This window comes from Solanum lycopersicum, chromosome 3 (assembly GCF_036512215.1).
Source record: "Solanum lycopersicum chromosome 3, SLM_r2.1".
NCBI classification, from domain to species: domain Eukaryota; kingdom Viridiplantae; phylum Streptophyta; class Magnoliopsida; order Solanales; family Solanaceae; genus Solanum; species Solanum lycopersicum.
In genome coordinates this window covers 61,626,689-61,653,061 of record NC_090802.1, presented here as the reverse complement: position 1 = coordinate 61,653,061, position 26,373 = coordinate 61,626,689, and the positions used below count along the sequence as shown (strand labels likewise).

Below are 26,373 nucleotides of genomic sequence, written 5' to 3'. Positions count from 1 at the left end.
AGTTACTCTAAATGATAAAAACACAACAATGAGAAGTGGCAGTGAATATACCACATATTTACAAATATGGGTACATCCAATAAAAATGAAGAGGCATGGCAATTATTATATTATAAAGTGTTTAGCTGTATACTGATTCTACTGATGATCATGAATTTCAAGCACATTTCTTATCATATTTTTTTATGAAGTTGACAGTCACTTACTTGTGGGATGCCCTATGATGATGATTCTCAGTCTCATCTTGGACCCCATCATAACTTGTTGCATGTACTATATAACAATTTATTAATTCACAATCCCTGAGGATAGTTAAGTTGGTGCAATATGAGGTATAATATACGTAAGGAAATTTATATGTTATATTTTTCTTTTGTTGATTGAGTTCGTTGCATATGACTTATCTAAATACAATTTATATCTTATATGTGATTTGTAAGATATTGCATATGAATAAATTTATCAATATGCACCCAAAGACTATCATTTTACGTGAGACTTTTTAGATTTCAAGATTCAAACAAATTTATATTTTGACCATAAATTTTGCATAGATCTTTTAAACATTTTGAATTAATTATTAATGTGACTTATGGTACTTTTTACGTAGTTTACAAATATATAAATTTTATTTCAAAAAAATAGAAGATTCCATGCATAACAAATTTTAACTGTTTAACTTATAAAAACGAAAAATGTCACGTAAATTAAAATAGAGCGAATATTAATTTATCTCTTGATCCCTAATCTCAACAGATATGATACTATTCATTAATGAATTAACCCCACCATATATAATTAAACTAATTAAGGGTCATGTAAATATGCGTGTGTTGTCAAAAGAGCCATACAATGAGGAAATAATTTTGTTTGCACTAAAATTGATTGTGTTTTATTTAAATTTTTTTTTATGCATCTCGTGTGAAAAGAGGTTACACAACAAATAATCTTAACAGGTAATTAAAAAAAAAAAGTGCTAAGATGCAACAACTGCTAGAAAAATCAAATTTTTCGAAAACTTTATGAATTTATATCTACAAAACTGTATAATTTTTATATTAATTTAGTCCCTATGTGCGGTTGATTATTACATACACTAGAGGTGCTTAGTGTTTGTAGGACATGTTAAATAAACCATAAACAAGGGGCACCCTTGCTTCTTATCTTTCATACATTGTATGTCTCTGTTTGTGAAAGAGCAAAGTTTATGCCAATTACAAAAAAAGTGGACAATACAATACAATATATTTGGCCATCACTATGTGCTGTTCTGAACCAATTTTGACACATATCTAAAAGGTATATTTATATGAGTTAATCTTAATTATTAAACAGGAGTTTGTGCTACTGGCTGCTAATGTGAATGGGGATCCCATGAAACGGCCTAACCTGGCCTTTTTTTTTGGCCCTTTATCTAGTGACAGCATTATGGCATATAATGATGTTTAAGGGCATAAATTAAAGGTAGCATGCTTCATCTGAAAGAAACCTAGATAAAGTAATGTTTATTATACATGGAAAAAACTGCTGTGTGGAACAGGGAAACATGATCTTGTACCCATGAAAATGACACAAAGCTTGCCTTTTTTATTTAGAGGGTAACTTAATATATATGTGTGTGTGTACGTACATATTCTTTTAAGATCATCATTTCCTGATGAGCTCCAACCAGGAATTTGGCTCAATAAAGAAAGACCACCAGGAGAAAATTATGGGGTCAAAGAAATAATAGAAGAATCATGCTTTAATAGAATTGCATGCCATTCTCATTCTTTATCTGTTAATTTAGAGCACATATGCTGTGAATGGTAAAAACAAATCACAAAGCTTTTTACGCATGATTTCAGGGCTTATACATGCCATGAAAATGATGTGCTCTAATAAAACGAATGTATGAAATTTTACTGTAAGAAAGAAAAATAGTCGTGTTCGTAGGGAATGTTTTCTTTACAATAAGGGCAGTACAGAAAAGAAAAGAAAATACAGGGATATTGAAATAGAACAATGAGTATTCTATAAAGGCTGCGGCCATAAAATCAGTAATGTTATTTTGACAAGCAATGGGTGAGAATAGGCACGACACTCATATCTACATTAATTATACAACCTCTGATCGCAGTTATTTAAAGATGAAAACTGGGATTTTAACAACAAAAAAGCAAGTGTTACTGAAGTTAATACTAAACATTGAAAATTTGGAAGGAATCAACCACAGTCTGTAGTCTATCCTTCATCTTCCCCCATCTCCTCTCATTTGCACCAGTTGTCAATGTATAGAACTTTCCTGCATTACGATTCACCATTCAAATATTAGCAAGTTTATGCATATTCAAGTCCACGTAAAAGCAGTTCTGAAAGACAGTGATTTTAGACGCAATGAGTTGTAAAAATAACAGGAGGGGATTAGGATAGACATAAAATGAAACCAGGGAAGTCTTGGGCTGACCGGCATTAGCCTTATGTTCAAATTAAACAATGGGAAGTTTATCGTCAGTTCAAGACATTTCATAGGAAAGATTCAAATTATAGATACAATGCACTCAGGGCTGGCAGATAAAATGAACAAATATAGCAGTTGATAGAAGTAGTTGTACTGCTTATATAATACAAGCTATTGAATGCATCAACGTTTTAGTTTTAAGGGGTTTGAACCCCCTCTTCCAATAACTAAAAAAGAAGTGAATTATTGGAAGAAGGCCTAATCTACTAGCATGCTGACAACAAAGACAGTCACTGATAGCAGATCACTTGCATGACTCATAAGTTTTGAGGTAGAAGTAAACTAATAAACCTTATTGTCCATGTAGATAAATCTATCTTTATACGTTAGCATATTATCCTATATGGGGATATAGGAGACTGAATCGGTTCTTGCTAAGTTGATGACTCCGCAGGTTAGGGGAAAATTACTGCATGTCATTTTTCAGGTTCAGAGGAATGTCCTCGAGATTTAAATTGCTGCATCTTTTAAATAGTTAGTGCTTAACTACAATAATTTAAGAACTTGCAGGTAACCAAGTTCTATTCCAGAACCAAGCCAGCAAAGAAGAACATTCTCCATAGCATGCACATCATCAATTAAAACCTAAGATACAATTCATACCATTGCCAATGCAGACTACAGTGAGGGCATGCCGAGTATAATTTGGGGCTTGTGCAACAAACTCGAACGTGTAATATGTTTTTCCATCAACGACGCGCTACAAAATGATCAGACAATGATCCCGAAATAAAATTAGATACATCCAATGGTTATGTAAAAGCTGATATTAGATAATACAAACATGATAAAAAGTAGTAAGCATATAAGGAAAATAATAGTTCGCAGAGTTGTGCAAATTTCGGGATGAATCTTATCCCAGTTCTCATTTTACTAAAAAAGCCATGATTTCCTTAGTCAGTAGAGCGCACCAGGAATATGCTTTCTTATGAAGAATCTACACATGGTTGAAGTAAAGCACGTAGAAAAGTCAAACTATGAAGCTGTTTACTGGCAATATCAAAATTCCATGTGCATCAGATTAACTGCCTTTCTTGATAGGCTAAAACTTTATTCCTTTCATTAGTACAAAGGTGAAAAGACGAGCTAGACGATCAAAATATTATGACTCTCACCTCATGACTGTAAGTTAGTCTCTCTCTCTCTCTCTCTCCTTCATTCATTGGGAGTTGTGTAGGTTGAAGTTTTTATCATTTCTTTTTTTTACAAAAATCTCATTACCTCCCGGAAAGACTGCAAAAGGGAGACGAACTGGGTGGGATTACTTGTCATATTTCCTTGTGATGTATTCAAGTATGAAATAGCTAAAATGTCATTTCTAACGATGACAGCAAAGGCAGAAATAGCTTAACTTTGCTCCAGTGAAACTAATCTAAGCAATTTATGACCTCAATCCAAGAATATCTAGAAATTGAATCATAAATATTGATCATCGTTTATCTTACATGATACAAATTGTCAATAGCTGATCCTTAGTAGATATAATTCAATACCTCATATAGTAACTAGTCTTTTTTAGTGTAGTAATTTTATCCAAAGCCAGATGGCTTCAAATATTTTCCAAGAATTGTGAAGTGGTTGGCATTTAAAACTAATTAGGAGGACAACAGACTCATGACTGCTAAACTTATTTGTCATTTCTTGGTACTAATCCAAAAACAAATAGGAATCATTCCTTGGTAGAGATTTTAAGAGAGGCCGCTTTTTTGTAAACCAAATTTCTCCTACACTTATGCTCTCTAAATAGACCTGAGTGCCACTAGAGAGCTATGAGAATGTTGGAACACAGGTCAGCAGTCAAAGTAGTGCACAAACTCATATGTCACAACATGAACTGTAAAAAGATGGAGATAAATATATGTTTTTCAAAGGCAAAGTTCAGAACTTCTGAAAAGGTTTACCTAACTAAAACTAGAAAATTTCAGGACTAACTACTACACAGAATTAGACCGATTATGTTGTTAGGGGTGGGGTGTTGGCCAATCTAGAATTCGCTTGTTCAGAAGTTGAAGGTAGAAGAAATAAGAATGTTCGGATAGATGTGCGGGCATACTAGAAGTGATAAGTTCAGGAATGAAGATATACATGGCAACGTGAGAGTAGCTGTCGTGGTGGACAAGATGTGGGAAACGAGATTGAGAAGTTGGCGACGATAGGTCTGAGGAGAGGTAGAGGTAGACTGAGGAAGCACAGGGGAGAGGTGATCGTACAAGACATGACACATCTGCAACTAATCGAGGACATGATCTTAGATTGAAAAGCATCAATGTGAAAGATAGTGTTAGACGATTAGTAGGTAGTAGAGTGTTTCCTTTGCACAGATATAGAACATCTGTATTTCTTAAACAAGCTTCAGACTAGATTTGGTTGTTGTTGCATCAACGTAGCTACACAATACATGAGCTTTATTTTTTGCAAGGCCGAATGGATTTTTTTAAGGGCATAAAACATTAAAATATGTTGACCAAATGATTCGATCCAGAAAGAAGATATATAAGTGAGTTAATTCAAAGATTCTAAGGCTGTGAAATGTTTATTCAACAGTAACACCAGTGATAGTTCAGCATGACAAGCAGTCAAGGATCAGTTACAAATTTTCAGTAATGGAAGAAATATCAAAATACACACCTCTGATGATTCAATTAGTTTTGTTTTCTGAGAAGGCGATGCTAAAAACTTTTTTATTAAAGTTTCAGCAACCTGCAATATGCATAGTTTGTGGTTAGGACACATTCATGAGTGCCCACAATCAAGAAATCCACCTGAAAATCTAAGTTCCATTGGGCAAAATAATCCAAACAGTTACATGAAGCCTTTTCATGTAAATGTCTAGGATAAGTGATTTAGCACTTTAACAAACCTGTTGTGGCGAACCAAAATCCCGTATGTCCTCTTTACTGCTTGGTACCAAATTTACACTAGCACTTTCTAGTGGTTCAATAACATCTTTGAAAACTTTATCTTCACCTTCAACAACGACTTCCTGGGCAAAGGTAGAAAATGAATAAAGAAACAGCTAAAGAAAAGTATAAATGGATAAGACAGGTTTAATTTATAAGAGGGTAAAGTGATTCAGAAATTAGCTAAAAAAAATTAGTTAAATTTTATAAAAGGTGACTAAATTTATTTTATGAAGTGAAAATCTGAAATCGCTAAACCCATAAATGCAGCTCCATACTCGTGTTTCCCAAGCAAATTATTTACACAACTATGACATTAGAACAAAAGACAGACGTAAATGAAAACCAACAGAGAACATTATAGTCATTAAGTGAAGATGACCTGCCACCCAAAAGGATAGAGGAAAGAGTATCCATCCTTCTTGTCTGTGACAGGCAGAAATCCCTTCTTATTTCCTGCAGCAACTGAGCCATATCAAAGGGTCTACTCTTAGGATTCCAGTCATTAAAATTTAAAGAATCAACAAGATACATGAATGGAAGTGTGACTGTGAGAAATGCATCACAACTTCATTTCGTCAAACATTAAAACAAGAATGTAGGGAATTAACAGGGTAAGATGCTGCATAAAGACTTTTACATGATGTTGGTATCTGAGAAGTCATCAGCAGCAACGGGACAATTGTTGGTCCCACGGCAAGAAATTGACGCCTCCCAAGTCTATCTGTAAGGAAACGGATAGAGGAAAATAGTGACTGGTCCTGCTTTAATGCCAAAATGTCAATCAACATCGGACAAAATTATAAACTGCCAGGACTATTCCCACATCTTATAATCAAAAGAAGAGCCTATAATGAGCATATCAGGAATCTGGGATGACATTTAATTCAAGATAAAAGAACTGAAACGGTCATCCAACAAACAACATTGCAGTTCATGTATGCAAAGGTGTTACTATCAACCAATTCATGCATTATTACTTATTTTTTTCCTTCAAAATAGAATAAAGTTTACTTCAAATTCCTTTATAAGACAGCAATTTTGAGCTCATTTTTCTTCATCATTAAAACATTATTCCTCTACCTGGAAGATGATCCCATTTATGCTCATCAAAATAGCAGGTAAAGCGAACCGAAATAACATAACCATATAAAAACTAGAGGAGATTACAATATTGAACTAAACATCCCTGCTTTTTTCAGTATAAGACTGTTCACTACGTTAAATGGGATCCCCCACAGAATTCTACAGGAACTATGAAACTGTGTACTCTTCCTTCACTTTACCTATAATTGTAATCATAAAACTAGAAATAAATTAAGACATTGTCTGAGTAAAGTCATTGAACTTTAAAGTTTTATACTCGGTCACATTTCATTTCTTTAGTCAAGGCCTTCTTAGATATAACTAATTTGACAGCTCGATCAGACTCTGTTACAAATTCAAAAGTAATCTAACCTTGGCAAGAGGAAGTGGAAGTTTCAGTCACATTCTCTGACCTGATAACACATCCAGGAGCCCTACGGTTGTGACCACTCCTAAACCACCCCAGTTGATGCATCACATCCACCTTTATAAGTGAAAATGAACTTTTAAAATTGGGATACATTATCAATGCTAAGCAAGATGGAAGAAGAATCCGACACGATACCTGAGATGAAGATGCATTTGGCAAGTACGCCTGACACGGAGTGATATAATTTTGAACTAACACCATCCCTCAAAATCCTAAGCAAAAACTGTGAAATCGTGAAATCATGAAAACAAGTATACACACTGTTTATCCAATCAAGTTAAATGAGTTCAGTAAACAGCTCAATTAGGTTTTTCCAATTGAATTCTCAGAGAACAAATAATCAACAGAATCAGTGACTCTAGTATCCGTACGTTCTACGTGCCTTTTACGACGATAAGTAAGTAAAATATGGAGAAAAGCATGAGTAGTTGATACAGTTACCGTACAATGTCGCTACCGGTGAAGAAGCGTCGGTTGCCGGGAGAAGAAGACTGAGTTGGTTTCAGTTTATGCAATCTTCACATCATCCAATATCTCCCTCTCAAATCTCAATTATCCACCCACCTCTCCTGCCCCTCCACCCATTATATTATATAGGGAAATGACTTAAATACCCTATACGTTATTTTAAATTTGAATAGGGAGTAAAATCATATTATTATCTTTATATTTACTTATGGAGTAATACTACAGTTTACTTTTGAATATAAATAATCGAAAATAAACATGCAAGTTAATAATGTTGAATAATGAAAATATAAGCATACCACGAATAAATTTAACGATAATAACTGTAACGAGAAATTTATTAGATTTAAAATCTACATGCTATAAAGCACAATTATTATAAAAGAAGAAGGTAGATATATAAGAAAATATTCATTGCAACGAACTAAAATTTACTATTCTAAAATATTTAATTAGTAATAATCAAAATTTAATAAAGAGGAAATGAAAGAGTGGTAACAGATTATGAATTGCCTTCCCTTTGGACCCTTGAGAATTGACTAGTTGGTCTGGTGAGTAGTTTCGCCCATGGAAAACGCACTAGATTTTCTAGTGCATTTTATATCTTTCGTAAAGTTTGTGAGCTATGTTTTGTATAGATTTATGAGTAATTACAATATAAATATCATTAATTTTACAGCAAGTTACTTTGTTTTCATGCTTTTTTATAAATTTTTAATATAAAAAATGTTATTAAAATTCAAACTTCTAATATTTATGTTTTATTTGCGCTTATTTAGCTGTAATTAATTTTATATACAATATATTCACATATATTAACTACGGAAAAACTAATTCCTATTTGTGAAAGACCCGTCAATTTTCAGGTTACCCGGAAGGCCCAAAACCCGAAAGACAAAGCCCAGACCCGCTGTAGCAGTAAGAGAGGGTTTAACACTCGACCATTGCCGTCGCCGCCCTTTCTTCCTCTCTCACTACACAGTACACACTAAAAATGCGTCGAATCACCACCCCATCAACAATCCGGACACTTCTCCGTCGCTGCATTTCTTCGTCGGCGACCAATCAAACGCACCACCTTCCTTGTTCCCAGATTTCCCTTTCCAAAACCCATTTTTTCACTTCACCACTTCCCCACTATGATTCATTTTCTTTTTCGCACTATTCTACCAGTTTCAGATCCTTTTCATCCCAATCCGGAAGGGATCAAGAAGAAACAACCGCTCAGTCTCTTTCATCTGAGCTTGTTAAGGAGCTCGATGCAGAATCTCTATCAATTCCACAAAGTCTCGATCTTTCTTTCTCCCATGTCAATTTGACGCCTTCCCTGATCCTTACCACACTCAATCTTTCCCCAGATGCAGGCCGGACAGTATTAGGGTTTTTCAAGTGGGTTAAGTCTAAGGAAAGTTTCAAGGTTGATGATGAGGTTGTGTCTTGCTTTGTGGATTATTTTGGAAGGAGAAAGGATTTTAAAGCTGCCCAGGATGTACTTATTGATGGGATAGGGTTAACGGGAAGGAAGACGTTAGAATCCATGGTTGATAGACTTGTTAGGGCTGGAAGACCCACTCAGACAGTAGCATTTTTTGAAAATATGGAGAAAGATTACGGTTTAGCGAGGGATTTAGATTCTTTGAAGTTGGTAGTTTCTAGGTTGTGTGAGCATGGATTTGCTAGCTATGCTGAGAAAATGGTTAAAAGTTTGGCTTGCGAATTCTTCCCGGACGAATATATATGCGATATGCTGGTAAGGGGTTGGTGTATTGATGGGAAACTTGATGAGGCACAGCGGTTAGCTGGGGAGATGTATAGGGGAGGGTTCGAAATTGGGGCTTCAGCTTATAATGCAATACTTGATTGTGTTTGTAAGCTGTGTAGGAAGAAGGATCCTTTCAGGCTTCAATCTGAGGCAGAAAATGTGTTGCTAGAAATGGAGGAGAAAGGCGTTCCTAGAGACGTCGAAACCTTTAATGTTTTGATTACTAACTTATGTAAGATTAGGAAAACAGAGGATGCTTTGAATCTGTTTTATAGGATGGGGGAGTGGGGTTGTAATCCCGATGAAACAACGTTTCTCACTCTTATTAGGAGCTTGTACCAGGCTGCTAGAGTTGGAGAAGGTGATGAAATGATTGATAGGATGAGATCTGCAGGATTTGGGGATGCGCTTGATAAGAAGGCCTATTATGAATTCTTGAAAATATTATGTGGGATTGAAAGATTGGATCATGCTATGAGTGTCTTTGCAAAGATGAAAGAGGATGGTTGCAAACCGGGGTTAAAGACATACGACTTGTTGATCGGAAAAATGGTTGCTCATAATCGGGTTGACAAAGCAAATGCACTATATAAGGAAGCCGAGAGCAATGATCTGGCAGTTGAACCAAAGGCCTATATGGTGCACCCAAAATATGCAAAGAAGAAATCCGCCCCTGCCAAGAAGGAGGAAAAGAAGAGGGAGACGTTTCCAGAGAAAATGGCTAGAAAGAGGACAAAACTAAAGAAAATTCGCCTTAGTTATGTGAAGAAACCTAAAAAGATGGCCCGACGAGCATTTTGATCCCTTCTGTATTGGATGATTTTGAGCGAGATTTTCCAATGGTATGTTGACATTATTTCCCCCTCATTTTGTTATGTCTTGACCATACTAGAAATAAAATTTTGGCTTACAACAATGCTCTCTACCTTATTTTTTTGACCTTTAAATTTGTAACTCATGAATGAATTTATATTTTTGTATCTCATGAATTGATTTAAAACTATAAATTCTGAATGTGTCTGTCTATTCTTGCTATAGTTGGTAATGATGCGTACAGAACAGACTTGCCATCATCTCTCCTATAGTAACATTCTTATATACTTTGGATGAACTTGAGTTGTATGGGTTCTCGTTTGACAGATAAATCTATATAACTTGTGACTAGATTAATTGACAGTCCTTGGTGTTGAATTCACTGTGCATTGTCTGTATATGCGCACGTGTATAGTATTGGTTTGTTTGAGTTGTGGATGCAAGAACAGTAGCACAGGAAGCTCAAAATGATTGTTGGACTCCTCACCCTCCGCTATGCCCTTTAGTCTTAAAGCTGACCATATCTTGTGCATTAAGTCTCTTCTCTATGCTGTCAATTAGAATAGTTAATTTACTCTCTGATGCAAAACTCAAATCCCAGATGTCCCTTGTGGTGCAAATGTTGTCCACTTCAGCTAGGTTGTGGTTGTGTGGAGTATGTACTGAACTTGGCTGTAATATTCTATGGTGTTTTTGTGATCGATAACTCGGTTTCTCAAATGAGGCTTGCCTAGTTTGTGCCCTTCTGCTAGAGGCAACATGCTATTGAAGCTGAGATACAAATGATTCATCTCAAACTGGATTTTGTGGTTTGTACTTTGTTCTACTATTCTTTATGGTCTTGCAAACAACTTATGGTAACAACCATAACACAAAAAATGGTGAGACTGTAAACTCACTTTTAACTCATTAATTTTTCAACCTATGATTGACCTAATCATATAGTATTACTCAAACATTATTTTTGAAGATTCTTGCGTCTCAGATTATGCCATGTGTCATGTCATTCAACAATTTTTTAAAATGTAATAGTACAAGTAGAAGAAAAATAAGCCAAAGTACTTGACCAAGTATGAATAATGATAATTGCCACGACTTTTAGCCAGAAAACAATACATTAAAAACCCACTGTATAAATTCTCTAGGAATATATACTAACACGGTATTCTCTAGATATACAAACAAATTTAAAGTATCTTCACAAACTACATCAATATCACAAATAATTTTCACATGTAAAAGAGGAGATAAAGTTTTCTCCATCCAATATGGAATAATGTACAAAAAATTGTGTCAAATATCTCTCTTTAAGTTACAAAAAAGGAAGAAGAAGATGTGCCTTATTTAAATGTAGATTAATTTATAACAAACCATAAGAGTTTGTTGAGAAGCCAATTCTTATACTAATTTTGCTACCATTTTTTTAACTTTTTTTTTGGAAGGTCAAAACCATTGTTATATGATGTAGCGCTATATATATTAGTCATTTCTAGATACATACAATCTTCAATTTGATCAGAATTCCTTATAAGAAACAAAATTGACGACCTCAAATAATTTTTTTTTTTCTAAAGTTCATTTATACTTTTTTTAATGAATAGTTTTTGCCTTTCTAAGCCCAGAAAAGTCACGTGGGCAAGTAAGTATGAAGAAGAAAGAAAATTTCAACAGTTAGCCATTTTTAGGGTGTGTATAACCCTAATTAAACCTATTTTGGATGCTAATTACTCATTAATATGTTTCCAACAAATTTTAAACATATGAAAAATAAATAATTCATACAAATAAAATATGAAGAAACGTGATTTTATTTGTCAAGATTGTGAATACAAATTTGTTCCTCCCTTGATTCTACTCTCTAAGATGATTTATCCATGATTCGAGGGCTGTTAGTGGCGTATTTCTCGAACTAGGATGATTTAGATTTGACCTCTCTATATAAATAATTCATCAATTTGTGAAGTATTTGAGATCTTGATCTATTTGTGGATTTTTCAAGATGTCTTTTAAGGGAATTTAGTACCCTTTATATAGGTATAAACTAGGATTAAGAATTGAGTAGCCTCCAAGAATCATTATCTAAATTAAACACAATATGTAAAATTCCAACTCGAATTGAACGCATATCGTAGAGTCTCCGAAAATTTCAATATCTACCCATAATATTGCATGTATAGGGGCAGCCATTTACCCTCTCTGAGACTCTGACTCTTAAGTTGTCACATTTCCAGAGGTTTTCATTTTTTAAAAATAATTTACCCTTAATTTCTTTTTAAAATTATTTACTTTTTAAAAAGAATTAATATTAAGAGCAAATGAGAAAAAGTTAAAATACTTCTATCTATATTTTGTAAATCAACAAGCATTTTGCCACATATATTTAGGACCCATTTGACCCCAAATATATTTGGGAAAAACTTTGAAAAATGGTATTTGTCCATGCAATTTGTCATTATTTAGTAAATATTTTTATCAAATATTCCAAGTTTTCAAATACTAGGAAAAATAAGTATTTAGGTCAAATTCTAACATTTGGAAATTTTAAAAATTTAAAAGTTACCTCAAAACTCTTACATTTTATAAAAATTAATCATCATTTATTAATTCCAATTAATATTTATCTATCAAATTACTTCACTGATAATTATCTATCTTTGTTATTTATATCGAACGTGTCGAAAAAATAATTATTATTTTTAATGCATTATAATTCATGTTGAATCAGTGACAATTTCGAATTTGCGATTGAAGTATTGCCTTTGCCCCTATTATTATTATTTTGTTGTGGTTAATTATCATCAAATATGTTATAAGGTTATTTATTAACATAACATATTTATCATAAAATGACAATTAAACCTAAAGGTATTTTTCATAATTTTTAGACTTATATGTATAGGTCATATTTCTAAAATATAGTTAATTATTTACCCAAAATTTATGATCAAACACGTAATAATACTTTGTTCAAATCTTCACATAAAAATGATAGCCATGAAAATATTTGAGAATTTAGGGTCCAACAACCATTAATATGGGATGGAAAGAGTAATATATAAAATTTATTCATGAATTTTTTTTTATTATTAATTCTTCCGTTTCACAAAGAATGAAATTGATTTAACTTGACACAAAATTTAAAAATATAAAGAAGACTTTTGAATCTAATGGTCCTAAATTAAAATTAGGTCAAATCCATAAAATTACCCTTTAATCTTGTGTCCTTAAAGATGTTCACGTGAAAAATTAAAATTAAAATATTATTAAAAAAAATTATTCTTTTTTTTAAAAAATAAAAAATAAAATGAGCTATTTTTTTTTAACAAAGGGAGTAATTAATATGAATTACAAGACATGCGCGTGAAGCACTAAAGAAAAACAATTCTTATTTTCAGTATTTTTATGCGCGTGAAGCACTAAAAAAAACATTCTTTATTAAATATATTTAATATTTTTATTAAGATTTGACTTTATATCACCTATTTTATTGAACAAAATGAGATTTTAAATTGATACTAGCTAAATTTAATAAGTAGGACATTTATTACTTTTACTAAATGGAAAACGCTGAAAATTGCCTTGGAAACTACCATATATACTTGGGGCTCGTTTGATTCAAGAATTAATAAATTGCTTCAAAATTGGTATTTTCATTTTTAGTATAAAAGAAAATATATATATTATTCTCGAGATAAGTTATCACGTAATTCTTTTAGCAACTAAAGAAAGGATAAGCTAAAATTCTAAAATTAATTATTCTTTTATCTAACGTAACTCGTTTTTGACTAAAATTGTGCAGATATTAATAATATAAAGATTAATAAAGAGCGAATCTATGTATTATTTTTTTCGTTAGTAGTTATTTACATTCTATCCGATATAAAATAACACATAAACACTCTCACAATTCAATCAAGAATAGTTACGCGAGTTTTGAAATTGTCAAATAACAATACGTGAAAATTAATACTATATGAATAACTTATTTCTTATTAAAAAGGAAGCTTATTGACCATCCGGTGACAGTTGGCTCTGTAAAGTCTGTTTCACCCCTCCCTCCCCTTTCCCCATTTGAAAAACATTTAGTAGTCTTATATGTAAGAAAAACATCACAAATAAGGTAAACTCTTCTTTGTCACAACACATTCTAAAATTCCTTTTTTTTTTCTATGTCCATTCCCAATACAACACAAAAAAGTACTATTCCTCACCCTTCCCAAGTTTTTCAAAAAAAAAAACACATTTTTTTTTGAAATTTATTTACTCATCAATGGAGGTGTGTCTCTGTTCCATCTCAAGATCATCAATCAATAAATTTGGAAGTTATGCAATTTTGATAGCCTTGTTGTTTTCTCTTATGTGCTATACATCTACAGGTGATTTTTTTAATTTTTTTTCAGTTTTGTGGTCGTCTCTTTTACTATTATCTAGCTACTCAAGTGTTACCTTTTTAAAAAATGTAATCTTTTTTTGTTGTTATCTTTCAATTTTGATATAGCTGATTTAATTTGGACATAGAAATGTATATTTTGGGGTTTGATTCAAAATGTAACATTGTTAATAGAACTGTTCCATTGGAAAAAAACAGAGTCAAGATTACATAAAGGGATTATATTATAATAATCTTGAAAAAACTAGTTTTTTTTTTTTTTTGGGTATGGTTTGATTAAATTTTTGGTCAAAGATAGTTTGGATTTTCGAGTTTTTGAGTGTGGTTTCTTTATAATGTGCTAACATTTTGACCATTTTATAAAAGGCTTTTTTTTTTCTCCCTTTTTTGCTCTTTTGTGGTTTATCCTTCATTTTATCCTGAGTTTGTCTATGATTTCGATTTCGATGTGTTTAAATTGTTGTTGGTCAGGCTGATAAGTTGTTAGTTCAGATTACTCATTGTTGTTGGCTCAGTCATAAGGACGAGTACTAAGAATTTTATTTGTCTCTAGGAAGAACACATTTTGGTATACGAGAGATTAAATTGCTACTACTAGTCTACTACTATTACTTATTGTTTCGAGCTAAGTAGTTTACTGTTTGCTGCAATATTATTGCAGATGCTTATGATACACTTGATCCCAATGGAAATATTACTGTCAAATGGGATATTAAGTCTTGGACTACAGATGGATATATGGTGAGTGTATTTGCTCTTATTAATACTAATGAAATGTTCTTTCAGTTTGCATCATTTCTTAATCTATTTGAATTAGTGTAAAGTGGAAGTTCAATAATGTTTTTTGGGTAGGAATATTACTTGTTACTTAATATAACAATCATAGTTTGTAATGAAGTTTATCACAGTTGTGTTTGACCAAAAAAGGATTTTGTTTTTTTCCTTTGGATGAAGCAGGCTATTGTAACAATATATAACTTCCAAATGTATCGTCATATTGAAGCACCGGGATGGCAACTAGGTTGGACATGGACAAAAAAAGAAATAATTTGGAGTGCAGTTGGAGGTCAAGCCACAGAGGAAGGAGATTGTTCGAAATTCAAAGAAAATATCCCTCATTGCTGCAAAAGAGACCCATCCATTGTAGACTTGTTACCAGGAACTCCATATAACCAGCAAATTTCAAATTGCTGCAGAGGCGGAGTAATTAGCTCGTGGGTTCAAGACCCAGAGAACGCTGTTAGCGCATTCCAATTAACTGTCGGTCTAGCAGGAACAAGTAACAAGACAGTAAGGTTGCCAAAAAACTTCACTCTACAAACACCGGGACATGGATATACATGTGGACCTGCAGTGAAGGGGAAACCAACCAAGTTTCTAACACCAGATGGAAGGAGGTTCACTCAAGCGTTGAGTAAGTTATGTTCGTTTACTTTTTCAAGACACTAGTGACATGACACATCCGCAAATGATGCATACCTCTTTGATCATGAAATTTTCTGAGTCTATACTAGTAAAGTTAAAGGTGTAATCATATTAATTGTATCTTTTTCCTTGCAGTGACATGGAATGTTATTTGCACGTATTCACAGTTTTTAGCTCAGAGGACACCGACTTGTTGTGTCTCACTGTCCTCTTTCTACAACAACACAATTATAAACTGTCCCACTTGCACGTGTGGTTGTCAAAATAACATTACACAACCGGGAACATGCGTAGAGTGAGCAGACGCTATCTTTAATCGCATAGTCTCCCTTTCTTTTTTGTTTAAGTTTCCAAAAGTTCTTAATATTCATTTGATACTTTTGTATGTTCTCTGACAGGCCGGACTCTCCTTATTTAGCCTCAACACTTCTAAGTTCCGGAAAAGATGATGACAGTCCTGTGGTCCGATGTACTAAACATATGTGTCCGATCAGAGTTCATTGGCATATTAAATCCAATTATAAAGCTTACTGGAGGGTAAAGATTACAATCACAAATTTTAACTACAAAATGAACTATTCCCAGTGGAATCTTGTTGTTCAACACCCCAACTTTGAGAACCTCACCCAGATATTCAGCTTTAATTATGAGCCACTGCTCCCCTATGGTTCCATTAGTGAGTACTCTTTTCCCTTGACAACGAAATACAACTTACGTATACATTTTAGCTGTCTAACTGATTTCATCTTCTTCAGATGATACTGCTATGTTTTGGGGAATCCAATATTACAATGATCAACTAATGCAGGCTGGACCTTCTGGAAATGTGCAATCAGAGATCATATTTCAGAAAGATAAATCGAAGTTTACCTTTGAAAAGGGATGGGCTTTCCCTCGAAAGGTTTACTTTAATGGCGATAACTGTGTTATGCCACCTCCGGATGCTTATCCATACCTGCCAAATGCTAGTGCCTACAGTAGGCTTACTCTACTGCACTCTTTAGCTGGATTTTTGGCATCTCTTGTTCTACTATATTCACATAACTTGTAAAGCTAAAAGAAAGAAATACATTTGAAGAGTTTAATTGCTTCCAATGAAGAGAATTTTCCGGACCTTGTTTATATCAACATTGAATATCTTCAGTAAAATATAAAAGCATAACTTCGGCAACATCACCCTGAGGTTCCAAAATGTGAAGGTTTACTTGTGATTTTGTAGATGTAACCATTGACTTGGTGTGTTCCAGTTCGATTGCTCGAGGTTCAATATATACATTGTACTGGTGTGTTGGTGCACTAGACTGAGAATTTTGATGTACTCTATTGAGTATTCTTCAGAGAACTTCTTATATATGAAAACAAAAATCTTATATATAAGGAAAATTTTATCTCTAGTTATACAATAAAATGAACAAGTTTCCATTTCACTATTCTCTCTGCATGCATACAATATATAACAACCTAAGCAAACTCTTGTTGATGGAAGACAATCTAAATGTCATCAGAAGCACCAGTAGAATATATGTTGCTGCCATCAAATGGTTTTATCCATTACCAAGTGAGGAAAATCATCAAAATAGTGCAAATTGCAGTGTTTGAAAATGAAAATGGTCCTTTTTCAGCAGAGTTGGGTAAAATTGGGTATGAATCTGGTGGTGGAAGTTTGCATTCATCTCCATTAAAGTAGACTCTCCGGGGAAATCCCCATCCTGACTTCAGTGTGAATGTATTCTTATCCTTTTGCATAAGCACCTCAGACTGAACGTTCCCCGAAGGTCCAGCTTCCATCAAGAGATCATTGTAAAATTTCATACCATAGAACATGCCAGTGTCATCTGTGTAGAAACAAATGATTGTTAAGTTCCGTTCAAGCTTGAGAAAGAAATTAAATTCACTTTAGTATGCACTCACTAATGGATTGGTAGGGCACGAGAGGCTTGTAGTCGAAGCTGAAAACTTGAGTGACATTGTTGAGATTGGGATGTTGTGCCACAAGTGTCCAATGTGTATGGTTCTGCCTGTAATTGAAGTTAGTGATAGCAATTTTGACTCGCCAATAATCCTTGTAATTGAGCTTTACATGCCAATGCACACGTATTGGGCACATGTGATGGGTGCATTGCAGTAGTGGTTCATTATTCTTTCTTGGAGTGTTAATTCCCTTTCTTTTCAGTTTTTCGGAGTCTCCCCTGCATCATCAAAATGCACAGTAGACTAATTAGAAAACGTTGATGGAAAGTCTCAACGTATGCAAAGGATACCTACATGATGCAGTTGTGTTTATGGTTGCAACCACAAGCACAAGACGGGCAAGGAGTGATGGTGTCGTTGTAGAAAGTTGAGAAAGAAACACAACAACTCGGGTACTTCGATGACAGAAACTGTGAATAGGTGCATGTCACATTCCATGTCACTGCAAGTAGATATTACATCAACCTGATAAAAATACCGATGAACAGAGGAAAAAACAAAAGCATAAAAAGGTTAACTTACTCAATGCTTGAGTTTTTCGCCTATGATCTGCAGTGAGGAAAACTGTGGATGGAACTATCTTTGCAGGGCCACAAGTGTAGCCTGGTCCTGGACCAAGCAGAGTGAAATTCTTCGGTAGTTTTACTGTCTTGTTTGATGTTCCAGCAAGTCCAACACTAATCTGAAAGGAAGATACCGACTCAGAAGGATCTTCGCCCCAAGACGCGAGAACACCACCTTTACAGCAGTTGCTGAACTGTTGGTTGTAAGGAACTCCAGGAAGCAAGTCCACAAGTACAGGATCCCTCTTGCAGCAATGTGGTACATTTCCTTTAAACTTAGAACAATCACCTTGCTCTGTTGTTTGTGATCCCACAATGGACCATATCACTTCTTTCTTTGGCCAGTTCCATCCTAAAGTCCATCCAGGGCTCATAATATGCCGATACATTTGAAAATTATTCATCGTTACAACAGCCTGGATAAATATTTCAGGTTGTTACTACTCATATAATCATTTGCCCCAATCAGTATTATTAAGATACTTACCACATAGCCATCTGGTGTCCAAGACATGACATCCCATTTTATTGTGATATTACCAAATGGATCCAATGGATCAAAAGCATCTGAAGATCCAAAAGGAAGAGAAAAATAATATATAGTGGGAACACAAAAAGATAAAAATTCTTATCTATAAGCATGTACTTTACCTGCATGAGGCAAAACAGAAGACAAGACGACTGCGAAAAAAGTTAACTTTGCTAGAGGAAATAAGAGTTTGTTTAAGGATAATTTTTTGTGAAACATCCTTAGTATAGTATATCTGATGTTTAAGGATCTTATGTTTTTTTTCTTCTAAAAGAATGAACTTATGAGTATTAAAAGAGAGGGAATTTTAGCTGATCATGATGATGCCACACCTAATGGTTGTTGGGTGCTTTATGCCATAATATTATTTTTTCACTTCCACTCTATAATTCTCTCTCACCTATTTTGGTACCTTTCAAAGGGCCATCAAGTTGAGAAAGGGGAAGAGAAATGGGACATTTAAACACAATAGCTAAGCAGTCTTTTCCTAGGTGGGATATATTATCAGTTCTGATTAGTGAGTTCACTCTAGGCAAAACTGTCCCTTTGCAGTACATTTTAAGTCATAATTGTTCTTGATTATATATAGCAAAAATTTCAAACCTACTAGCTCTAACAGTGAAAAAAAACCTAACTTGATGGGAATATTAAGCAGTCATTATCGATAACAGTGGTTAAACTATGTCTTCCTTTTAACTTATTTTTTGAGATCATTTCTTGTACTGCATTGTTAATAGCAGGGTAATTGTGTTTCAAGTGAGCTTTTAACATTGTTAAATAAGTGAACAAAGGATGTGCTAACAATTTGAATGACACCGACTCACCATCTTCAGAGTTGTGCTTCTTTAAACTGATTTGCTCTAACAGAACCAATTCAGGACTAGTTTATCGAGTTGAAGTCAGAGCAGGTTGATCAACGTTTTATAGCACTCATTGAATATCTATAAGAAAATTGGAGTGTGCTCTGGATAAGAACCTTATTTTTCATAAAAGACTTGACTAGTTTTAGATATAGTCAAGTGCATTGTAATACTTTTTGTTCTTGAATAGTGAATACTTATCACTAGTTACAACCATCAGCTAGGAAAACCAAGAGAAACAGAACAACCAGAGTTGGACAATGCTCTTTATTTGGCGCCGGCAGAATTTGGAAGATATGGGCAAGATTCAGGAGATGGCATCACACAAGGATTGCCGTTGAAGTAGACCCTTCGAGGGAAAGCCCAACCTTTCTTCAGTGCAAGTGTTTTTCTGTCCTTCTCAAGTGTTAAATCTGAGTGGACATTTCCTTTTGGTCCAGCTTGCATCAGGACATCATTATATGCCTTTCTCCCATAAAACAAGGCTGTATCATCTGCATTATTAAAATATCATCAGCCTGGTGAACGGTGAAATGATCGAGTATATGTCTGTTCTGTTAATGAATCAAATAAAGGGACTTGGAGCTTACTGGTTGATAAATTGGGCATGAGAGGCTTGTATACAAAGCTGGAAACTTTAGTTGCTTTGTTGAGGTTTGGATGTTGAACGACGAGTGTCCAATGTGTATAGTTGAATCGGTAGTTGAAGTTTGTGATGGTCATCTTCACATTCCAATACTTGTTGTAGTTTGATTTAACATGCCAATGCACGTTGACAGGGCACATGTGTTTTGTGCATTGCAGCACTGGCTTATTTACTCCTTTCCTGCGATTACACTTCTCAGTTATGATCTGTTGAAGGAGAATTGTTCAAAGGTTTTATAGCTATAATCTTACATGACACAGTTGCTACTTTTACGGCAGCCACAAGAACACGAAGGACAAGGGGTGACACTTGCATTGTGAAAAGAAGACAAGGAGACACAACATGTCGGTTTGGGGGATGCTATGAACTGAGAGTAAGTGCAAACCACTCTCCATGTCACTGCATATTAAGCAGAAAGATTTCAGGCTTATGAAAACAGTATTTACTTTCAATGTATGGTTTAAAAGACTTACTCATAGCCTGTGTTATTCTTCGACCGTCAGGTGTTATGAAACGAGTGGGACGGATGATTTTAGCAGGACCACAAGTATAGCCACCACCTGGAGCAACAAAAGTGAAATTTTTAGGAAGTTTCACTGTCCTGTTTGTAGTCCCAGCAGCGCCTACGGCTATCTGAAATGCAGAAAGAGCAGCAGAAGAGTCCTTTCCCATCGATGCTATAACGCCGCCTTTACAGCAGTTAGCAATTTGCTGGTTATAAGGGGTATTTGGCAGCAAGTCAACAATTGCAGGCTTTTTCTCACAGCTGTGAGGAATGTTGCCTCTGAACTTTGAACAATCCCCTTGATCTGTAGCTTGTGCTCCCATCATGGCCCAAATCACCTCATTCTTTGCCCATGTCCATCCTAAAGTCCATCCAGGGCTCACAATTGGACGATACATTTGGAAATTGTTCATTGTCACTACTGCCTGAAATTCGAAAAATTCATCAACTTTAAAATCTCAAACTAGTAATAATAGTTCCAAGTTATACTTACCACATAACCATCAGGGGTCCAAGATATCACATCCCATTTGATTGTTATATTTCCATTTGGATCCAATGCGTCATATGCAGCTGTAATTCGAATTTTTTTTTAAAAAAATCAATTTTAAAAAAAATATGAATGCAATAGAAGGTCTAAACATCTCCATTTCAACAATATAATGAATTACCTGAACGAGAACATAGCACAAAAAACAGAAACACTATGGTATATGAGTTCAAGGACATGTTGGATAGTGTAATAGAAATTATGTTAAGCTTCTCTATAATATCTATCGGTCTTCACAACAGAATATCTCGTTACATCAATATATTTTCCCTAGTTTGAGATGCAATTGCTCATATCTATGTCATTGTATCTATTTAAAAATACTACTAATAATAAATAATAACAAAAAAAAAATAGAAAGTAGAAAATGCAGAAGTATGGAATAAAGAAATCATTGAGGCAGCTTCCTAGAGAAATACTCTGCATGCAATTGTCAAACAACTATTAAAGAGTTGACTTTGACTTGCAGCGAAGACTTTAGACTTTTTGTATTCTCTTCGTTCCTATTTAGTTGTTTGGAAAAAACTTTACACCACTCTAATAACAAAATTAAGTAATATATATATCTTACATGACAACTAAATTGGAATGGAGAAAGTATACATGTCTTAAAAGAAATTATTTTTTCAGTTTGTTTATCATACTTTTTTTAGATCTATTTTAAAAGAATGCGTCTTTTTTTCTTGACAGTATTGTACTTTCAACTTTTCATATGACATGTTTAAAATTGAAATTTTGATATATTTTACATATCTTTAATTTAAGATCACGGGATTTAAAGGTATTCATTGTTTTCATAAATTTCGTACTAAATTAATACAACACAAACAAAATGCTCCCTTCGTCCAACAATACTTGTTCACTATACTAAAAATAGATTTCTAATAATACTTGTCTAATTTATAAAATTTATAATAATTTTACACTTTATTTCTAATTTATCCTTATTCCTATAACATTTTTCAAAACATTGTATTAATTATATTCAGAAAATGATAAAGTAAAATTATCATTCTGTTGGCTTGAAAAAAAGAGTAAAATGGAGTCAGTAATAATGCTCATTACGTTGTTCAATTGAACTACACCGAATTGGTCTTTTTATTTTTCTTTAGAAAAAGTCTCGTAAAAGGATCAAACTTTATAATATTTTGAACAGTTAAAAAACTAAATTCGATAAACTATATAGCTAAGGAATTATTTTATATCTATTTTAATAGTTTAGGAACTATTTATGACATTTCTTCATAATAAACTCCTATAACTCATAATAGAAGTCAAAGACATTTCACTTGAACAATTCCAAGAGCCAGCAAGTGTTGAGAAGATGAAGAGATCAGGCTTGAAGAGCTAATAATTAGAGGATAAAGTAAGCTATAATTTGAAGATCATCAAAGTTTGTCACAAATCCTTCATACATAATAAATTGTTAATTTAATTCTAGAGAGCAAACCATCAGACTATGTAGTACTTCATTCATTCTAATTTATGTGACACTATTTGACTTGATATAAAATTTAAAAGATAATTAATAATTGAGACCTCATTAATTTAAATTCAGATATAAAAATAACACACTTCATCGGATGATTATTTAGTGCTCGTTTGGATATAGAATTGTTACAATATTCGAATTTGAAAATTTTCAAAACCAAAATCACATACAAAATTTAAAGGCAATTCAAATTGGTTTCATATCTAAACATGACTTTAATTTTTAAATCTCATTTTCAACTTGCAAATAAATATTAATATTTAAAAGAAATTTCACAATTTTATATGCAAAACCCTACTAAAATTCAAATATATTAATAAAAATCTAAGATATTTTTTCTATACTAACACACAAAAGATATTCCAAAATTATTTGAAAAACAAAACTCCTTCCAAATGACTATATGAATCCTGCGGTGAGCTTTCGATATTTTGATCGGGAATCACAGAGTTCAATTGTTTGATGATTGGTAGTAGATATCAAATATCAAAATTTTAAATTCTAATTTCGATAATTGATAAATTAAACTTCAATTTAATATGGTATTCGATAATATCGTATTGGAATTGTAGTCGATTGTATTACAAAATTAACACTATTTCTTCAATCAATTCTATTTTTTTACGTGGAGACAAAATATAATAAAAGATCAACAAGTAAGAAGACATCAAGAAAAATAAATTGATATAACTAAAAGACATATATTTAAGTTGTTAATGTTTATTCTTTAACTTTCTCTTTAGATTCATACTGATGAGTAATGGACATGTTAATATACGATCTTCAAAGTAAATAATTCGATATTTAGGAAATATAGGATACCAAATAGTACTAATATTCCATACCTTAATTAAATTCGAATACCATAATTTTAAAATTTTATTCTTGAATATCATACCAAATATATAAAAACTTTGATTTGTTTCAATAATTTAATTTTCGGAAAAAGGTCAAAATTACCTCTGAACTATGTGAAATAAACTACTTGTACCCTTCGTTACATTTTGGAATAAAAAATGCTCCTATTGTTATCCTAAGAGATTTATTTTTATTGACTTGATAAGCCACGTGAGATCAATCCTTCCATCTAAATATTGTCAATTAAGATTTATTATAAAAAAACTAAACTTTTAACGGTGATAATAATCGATACAAAAGCCCAAAAAAATCATCATACTATTCGAAGATTGAGGAACTCAATTATTCAATAAGCGCTAATAAAGGAGACGGTCCCCAATGTCGAAACAAAAAAGGTACAAGGTCAAAATAGTCCAATTGCATACGAATGTAAAAAAGTACAAGGTCAAAATAGTCCAATTGCCAATCAATGGCTACAACAAAATATGGGCCCACCGAAGAGGCCACACAGTGTAAACTTTTTCTACTGATGATTCCACTTTTAGTCTTCCTACGGGTCTTCTGAATCACCCTCTCTTCCGATGAAAACGCGGCATCTATCTTATCTCATTTTATGTGACTTATTTTTTTTAATCCGTTTCAAAAAAAATTATATGTAATTTAATTTTGATATGTTCATTTTCACTTTAATAAAATGATTTATAACTATACAAGTTTTTGTCTTTGATTTTAAACGATAAGTTTCAAAATTCTTTCTTTTAACAGCTTATAGAAACTTGCAAAGCGATCTTTTGCATATTTAGTAGGCGTTTGATCCTGCGATACCATCACTATATGAAATCGTGAGATAGAATTAGCGTTTGGAAAAGCAATTTTACGTTGATTCTGTCTCATGATATCATATCATGATATGTGTTTCCATATTCTCCAAATCTCATGATATAATTCGAAAATTGATCAACATGTTTATATTTGTTAAAACAACATTACATTTAGACGTACTAACCATTTATGTCATATGTAAATGGAATTTATAATCATATTATTACTTTTTAAAATTTATTATTCACACCGATATAAAATTTATCGTTTTCACCAATATATAGTCACTTTAACTCACACTAATTAATTGTTGAGTAATAAATATGTTCTTTTCATTTACTCCAACACCTAATTTATTACTTCTACCATGATTGGAAAATACATGTTCAACGTGAAAAAATTGTTCATATTATGTGAGAGAATTATATTAAAGACTAGAGTACTATAATTTATGTTTAATTTTTTTTATTGAGTTAAAGTTTGATAAATCAAAATTATATGAAATAATTATTTAAGTGAAGAACAAATAACTTTATAATAATTTATCATGCAATTTTATAATTTTATATAAGATTGAATAAATAATTAGGACTATTTCTGTAGTATTACATCTTATGAAATTTTTATGTTTATTAGAAAATATACCAACACAAAAATTTCATATCGCATATCCAAATAAAATTTTAATTTTATCTCATTATTTTATATTATGATATCATTTCATATCATATCATAATACCATATCTCATAACCAAAACGACACTTTCCCTTTCGTATCCCAAGAGGAGAATATTACTATTGCTGGTCAAACTCTCACATTTTGATTACTGAGTATCTATTTTTCTTAGAGAAGGAAACATGTGTTTGCTGAAGAGGTCTTAACAATACACGGAAAATTAATTTTATAAGCCAGTTATTGTTCAATTGAAAATTAAAAAGAAAAAAATACTTATTGTAAAGTGTTTTCCTAGTCAATTTAATTAGATGATATGTTTATTTGAGATTGAGAGGTCTGAACAAAAAGATCATGATAGACGTCTGATTTAGCTGCATCAATCCATCCATGTTTCAAGGAGGATAGTTCAGATCTCAACAGCGTAAATATTTTGAAACTTCACGTCAGATTTACCTGATGATAGCAGTAGTGAATTCAGAATTTTCAATTAAAGAATTTAAAATTTATATAAATAGACTCATAAAGAGGAATATAATTTTCCGCCGCTATAAGGTGGCTGTGCCCCTGATCGATCGATAGCATTCGAAAAGGGAGAGAATACCGAAAAACCATAGGAATGGGTGGAATTGGAAAGCTAATCACAAGAGAAGAAAAAGAAAAGCTTTCCAACTCACCGATCCCCATAGATTTTCGAAAAACTCATCTCCAATTTCAGATCTGCTAAACTGAACCTAATTTGTGTATGTGAATTACAATGCAGAAAAGAGACCTTTTATAAGAAAAAAAAAACATGAAAAAAGTGTGGTGCGGCAGAAAGAGGTAGGAAGATGAGTTGTTATTAGGCTGGACCACTCCACATCACATATGGATAGCCATTGAGGGGACCTTCTTGCAATAAAAGTTACTCCGTACTTTTTTATAATTGATTGATCCTTTTGTAATTATGGAATGATATTTGAGTGTTTTAGATCATAATTTTAAGGTTTAAGTAGCTCTTAAAGTTATTAACATAATTTACTTAGACGCTCAATTAAATCTTATACCTATTAATACCTCTAACATCTTGAATTCGAACCATTTGAACATTTTTTTAAAAAAAATAAACTAAAAATAGTGGGTGTGTAAAA

General features: G+C 32.9%; 5 protein-coding genes and 1 non-coding gene across 10 annotated transcripts; 2 read left to right on the top strand and 4 right to left on the bottom strand.

The window, feature by feature from the left end:
* Positions 1-1,989: 1,989 nt before the first annotated feature.
* LOC101259227 (psbP-like protein 1, chloroplastic) lies at positions 1,990-7,480 on the bottom strand. 4 transcript variants are annotated; one of them, NM_001347337.1, is made up of 9 exons: positions 7,358-7,480; positions 7,052-7,139; positions 6,859-6,970; positions 6,041-6,124; positions 5,783-5,865; positions 5,361-5,483; positions 5,129-5,200; positions 3,104-3,200; positions 1,990-2,284 (listed from the first exon to the last, which is right to left on the bottom strand). In NM_001347337.1, exons 2-9 carry the CDS (start codon positions 7,115-7,117, stop codon positions 2,181-2,183), a joined length of 741 nt encoding a protein of 246 aa, NP_001334266.1. In that variant the 5' UTR covers positions 7,118-7,139; positions 7,358-7,480; the 3' UTR covers positions 1,990-2,180. The 4 variants fall into 4 exon arrangements, with proteins under 4 accessions (NP_001334266.1, NP_001334267.1, NP_001334268.1 ...); NM_001347338.1 differs by having other exon boundaries at positions 1,996-2,284; positions 7,363-7,480; NM_001347339.1 differs by having other exon boundaries at positions 1,998-2,284; positions 7,052-7,128; positions 7,363-7,480.
* Positions 7,481-8,135: 655 nt separating this feature from the next.
* Positions 8,136-10,896, top strand: LOC101259522 (pentatricopeptide repeat-containing protein). The gene is made up of 2 exons (XM_004236018.5): positions 8,136-9,988; positions 10,561-10,896. Exon 1 carries the CDS (start codon positions 8,379-8,381, stop codon positions 9,945-9,947), a length of 1,569 nt encoding a protein of 522 aa, XP_004236066.1. The 5' UTR covers positions 8,136-8,378; the 3' UTR covers positions 9,948-9,988; positions 10,561-10,896.
* A 3,201-nt stretch (positions 10,897-14,097) lies between these two features.
* Positions 14,098-16,902, top strand: LOC101259823 (COBRA-like protein 1). Its single transcript, XM_004236019.5, has 6 exons — positions 14,098-14,335; positions 15,011-15,090; positions 15,307-15,763; positions 15,910-16,069; positions 16,173-16,450; positions 16,530-16,902. The coding sequence occupies exons 1-6, from the start codon at positions 14,230-14,232 to the stop codon at positions 16,823-16,825; spliced, it is 1,377 nt and encodes a 458-aa protein (XP_004236067.1). The 5' UTR covers positions 14,098-14,229; the 3' UTR covers positions 16,826-16,902.
* Positions 16,903-17,123: 221 nt separating this feature from the next.
* On the bottom strand, positions 17,124-19,792 carry LOC101260119 (COBRA-like protein 4). 2 transcript variants are annotated; one of them, XM_026030099.2, is made up of 6 exons: positions 19,662-19,792; positions 18,796-18,875; positions 18,268-18,724; positions 18,040-18,187; positions 17,686-17,963; positions 17,124-17,609 (listed from the first exon to the last, which is right to left on the bottom strand). In XM_026030099.2, the coding sequence occupies exons 2-6, from the start codon at positions 18,820-18,822 to the stop codon at positions 17,326-17,328; spliced, it is 1,194 nt and encodes a 397-aa protein (XP_025885884.1). In that variant the 5' UTR covers positions 18,823-18,875; positions 19,662-19,792; the 3' UTR covers positions 17,124-17,325. The 2 variants fall into 2 exon arrangements, with proteins under 2 accessions (XP_025885884.1, XP_004236068.1); XM_004236020.5 differs by lacking the exon at positions 19,662-19,792 and adding an exon at positions 18,960-19,270.
* A 10-nt stretch (positions 19,793-19,802) lies between these two features.
* LOC101260415 (COBRA-like protein 4) lies at positions 19,803-21,799 on the bottom strand. The gene is made up of 6 exons (XM_019213065.3): positions 21,520-21,799; positions 21,342-21,421; positions 20,817-21,273; positions 20,595-20,742; positions 20,288-20,523; positions 19,803-20,191 (listed from the first exon to the last, which is right to left on the bottom strand). The coding sequence occupies exons 1-6, from the start codon at positions 21,575-21,577 to the stop codon at positions 19,965-19,967; spliced, it is 1,206 nt and encodes a 401-aa protein (XP_019068610.1). The 5' UTR covers positions 21,578-21,799; the 3' UTR covers positions 19,803-19,964.
* Positions 21,800-25,847: 4,048 nt separating this feature from the next.
* MIR482a (microRNA MIR482a) lies at positions 25,848-25,939 on the bottom strand. Its single transcript, NR_108009.1, is given in 1 exon segment — positions 25,848-25,939. It is a non-coding gene; the product is annotated as a microRNA MIR482a (primary transcript).
* Between the last annotated feature and the right edge of the window lie 434 nt (positions 25,940-26,373).

Bases quoted from the DNA above. Each gene is read 5' to 3' on its own strand.
- LOC101259522 (XM_004236018.5), top strand. From the start codon at position 8,379: ATGCGTCGAATCACCACCCCATCAACAATCCGGACACTTCTCCGTCGC.
- LOC101260415 (XM_019213065.3), bottom strand. From the start codon at position 21,577: ATGTCCTTGAACTCATATACCATAGTGTTTCTGTTTTTTGTGCTATGT. The intron at 21,422-21,519 runs GTAATTCATTAT...TTCGAATTACAG, and splicing joins TGTGCTATGTTCTCGTTCAG to CTGCATATGACGCATTGGAT. The intron at 20,524-20,594 runs GTAAGATTATAG...GTGTAATCGCAG, and splicing joins AAAAGTAGCAACTGTGTCAT to GAAAGGAGTAAATAAGCCAG.
- LOC101259227 (NM_001347337.1), bottom strand. From the start codon at position 7,117: ATGGTGTTAGTTCAAAATTATATCACTCCGTGTCAGGCGTACTTGCCA. The intron at 6,125-6,858 runs GTTAGATTACTT...GTTTCCTTACAG, and splicing joins TTCCACTTCCTCTTGCCAAG to ATAGACTTGGGAGGCGTCAA. The intron at 5,201-5,360 runs GTTTGTTAAAGT...TGCATATTGCAG, and splicing joins ATTTTGGTTCGCCACAACAG to GTTGCTGAAACTTTAATAAA.
- LOC101259823 (XM_004236019.5), top strand. From the start codon at position 14,230: ATGGAGGTGTGTCTCTGTTCCATCTCAAGATCATCAATCAATAAATTT. The intron at 15,091-15,306 runs GTGAGTGTATTT...TGGATGAAGCAG, and splicing joins GGACTACAGATGGATATATG to GCTATTGTAACAATATATAA. The intron at 15,764-15,909 runs GTAAGTTATGTT...TTTTCCTTGCAG, and splicing joins GAGGTTCACTCAAGCGTTGA to TGACATGGAATGTTATTTGC.
- LOC101260119 (XM_004236020.5), bottom strand. From the start codon at position 19,056: ATGTTTCACAAAAAATTATCCTTAAACAAACTCTTATTTCCTCTAGCA. The intron at 18,188-18,267 runs GTAAGTTAACCT...ATCTACTTGCAG, and splicing joins GCGAAAAACTCAAGCATTGA to TGACATGGAATGTGACATGC. The intron at 17,610-17,685 runs GTGAGTGCATAC...GTTTCTACACAG, and splicing joins CGTGCCCTACCAATCCATTA to ATGACACTGGCATGTTCTAT.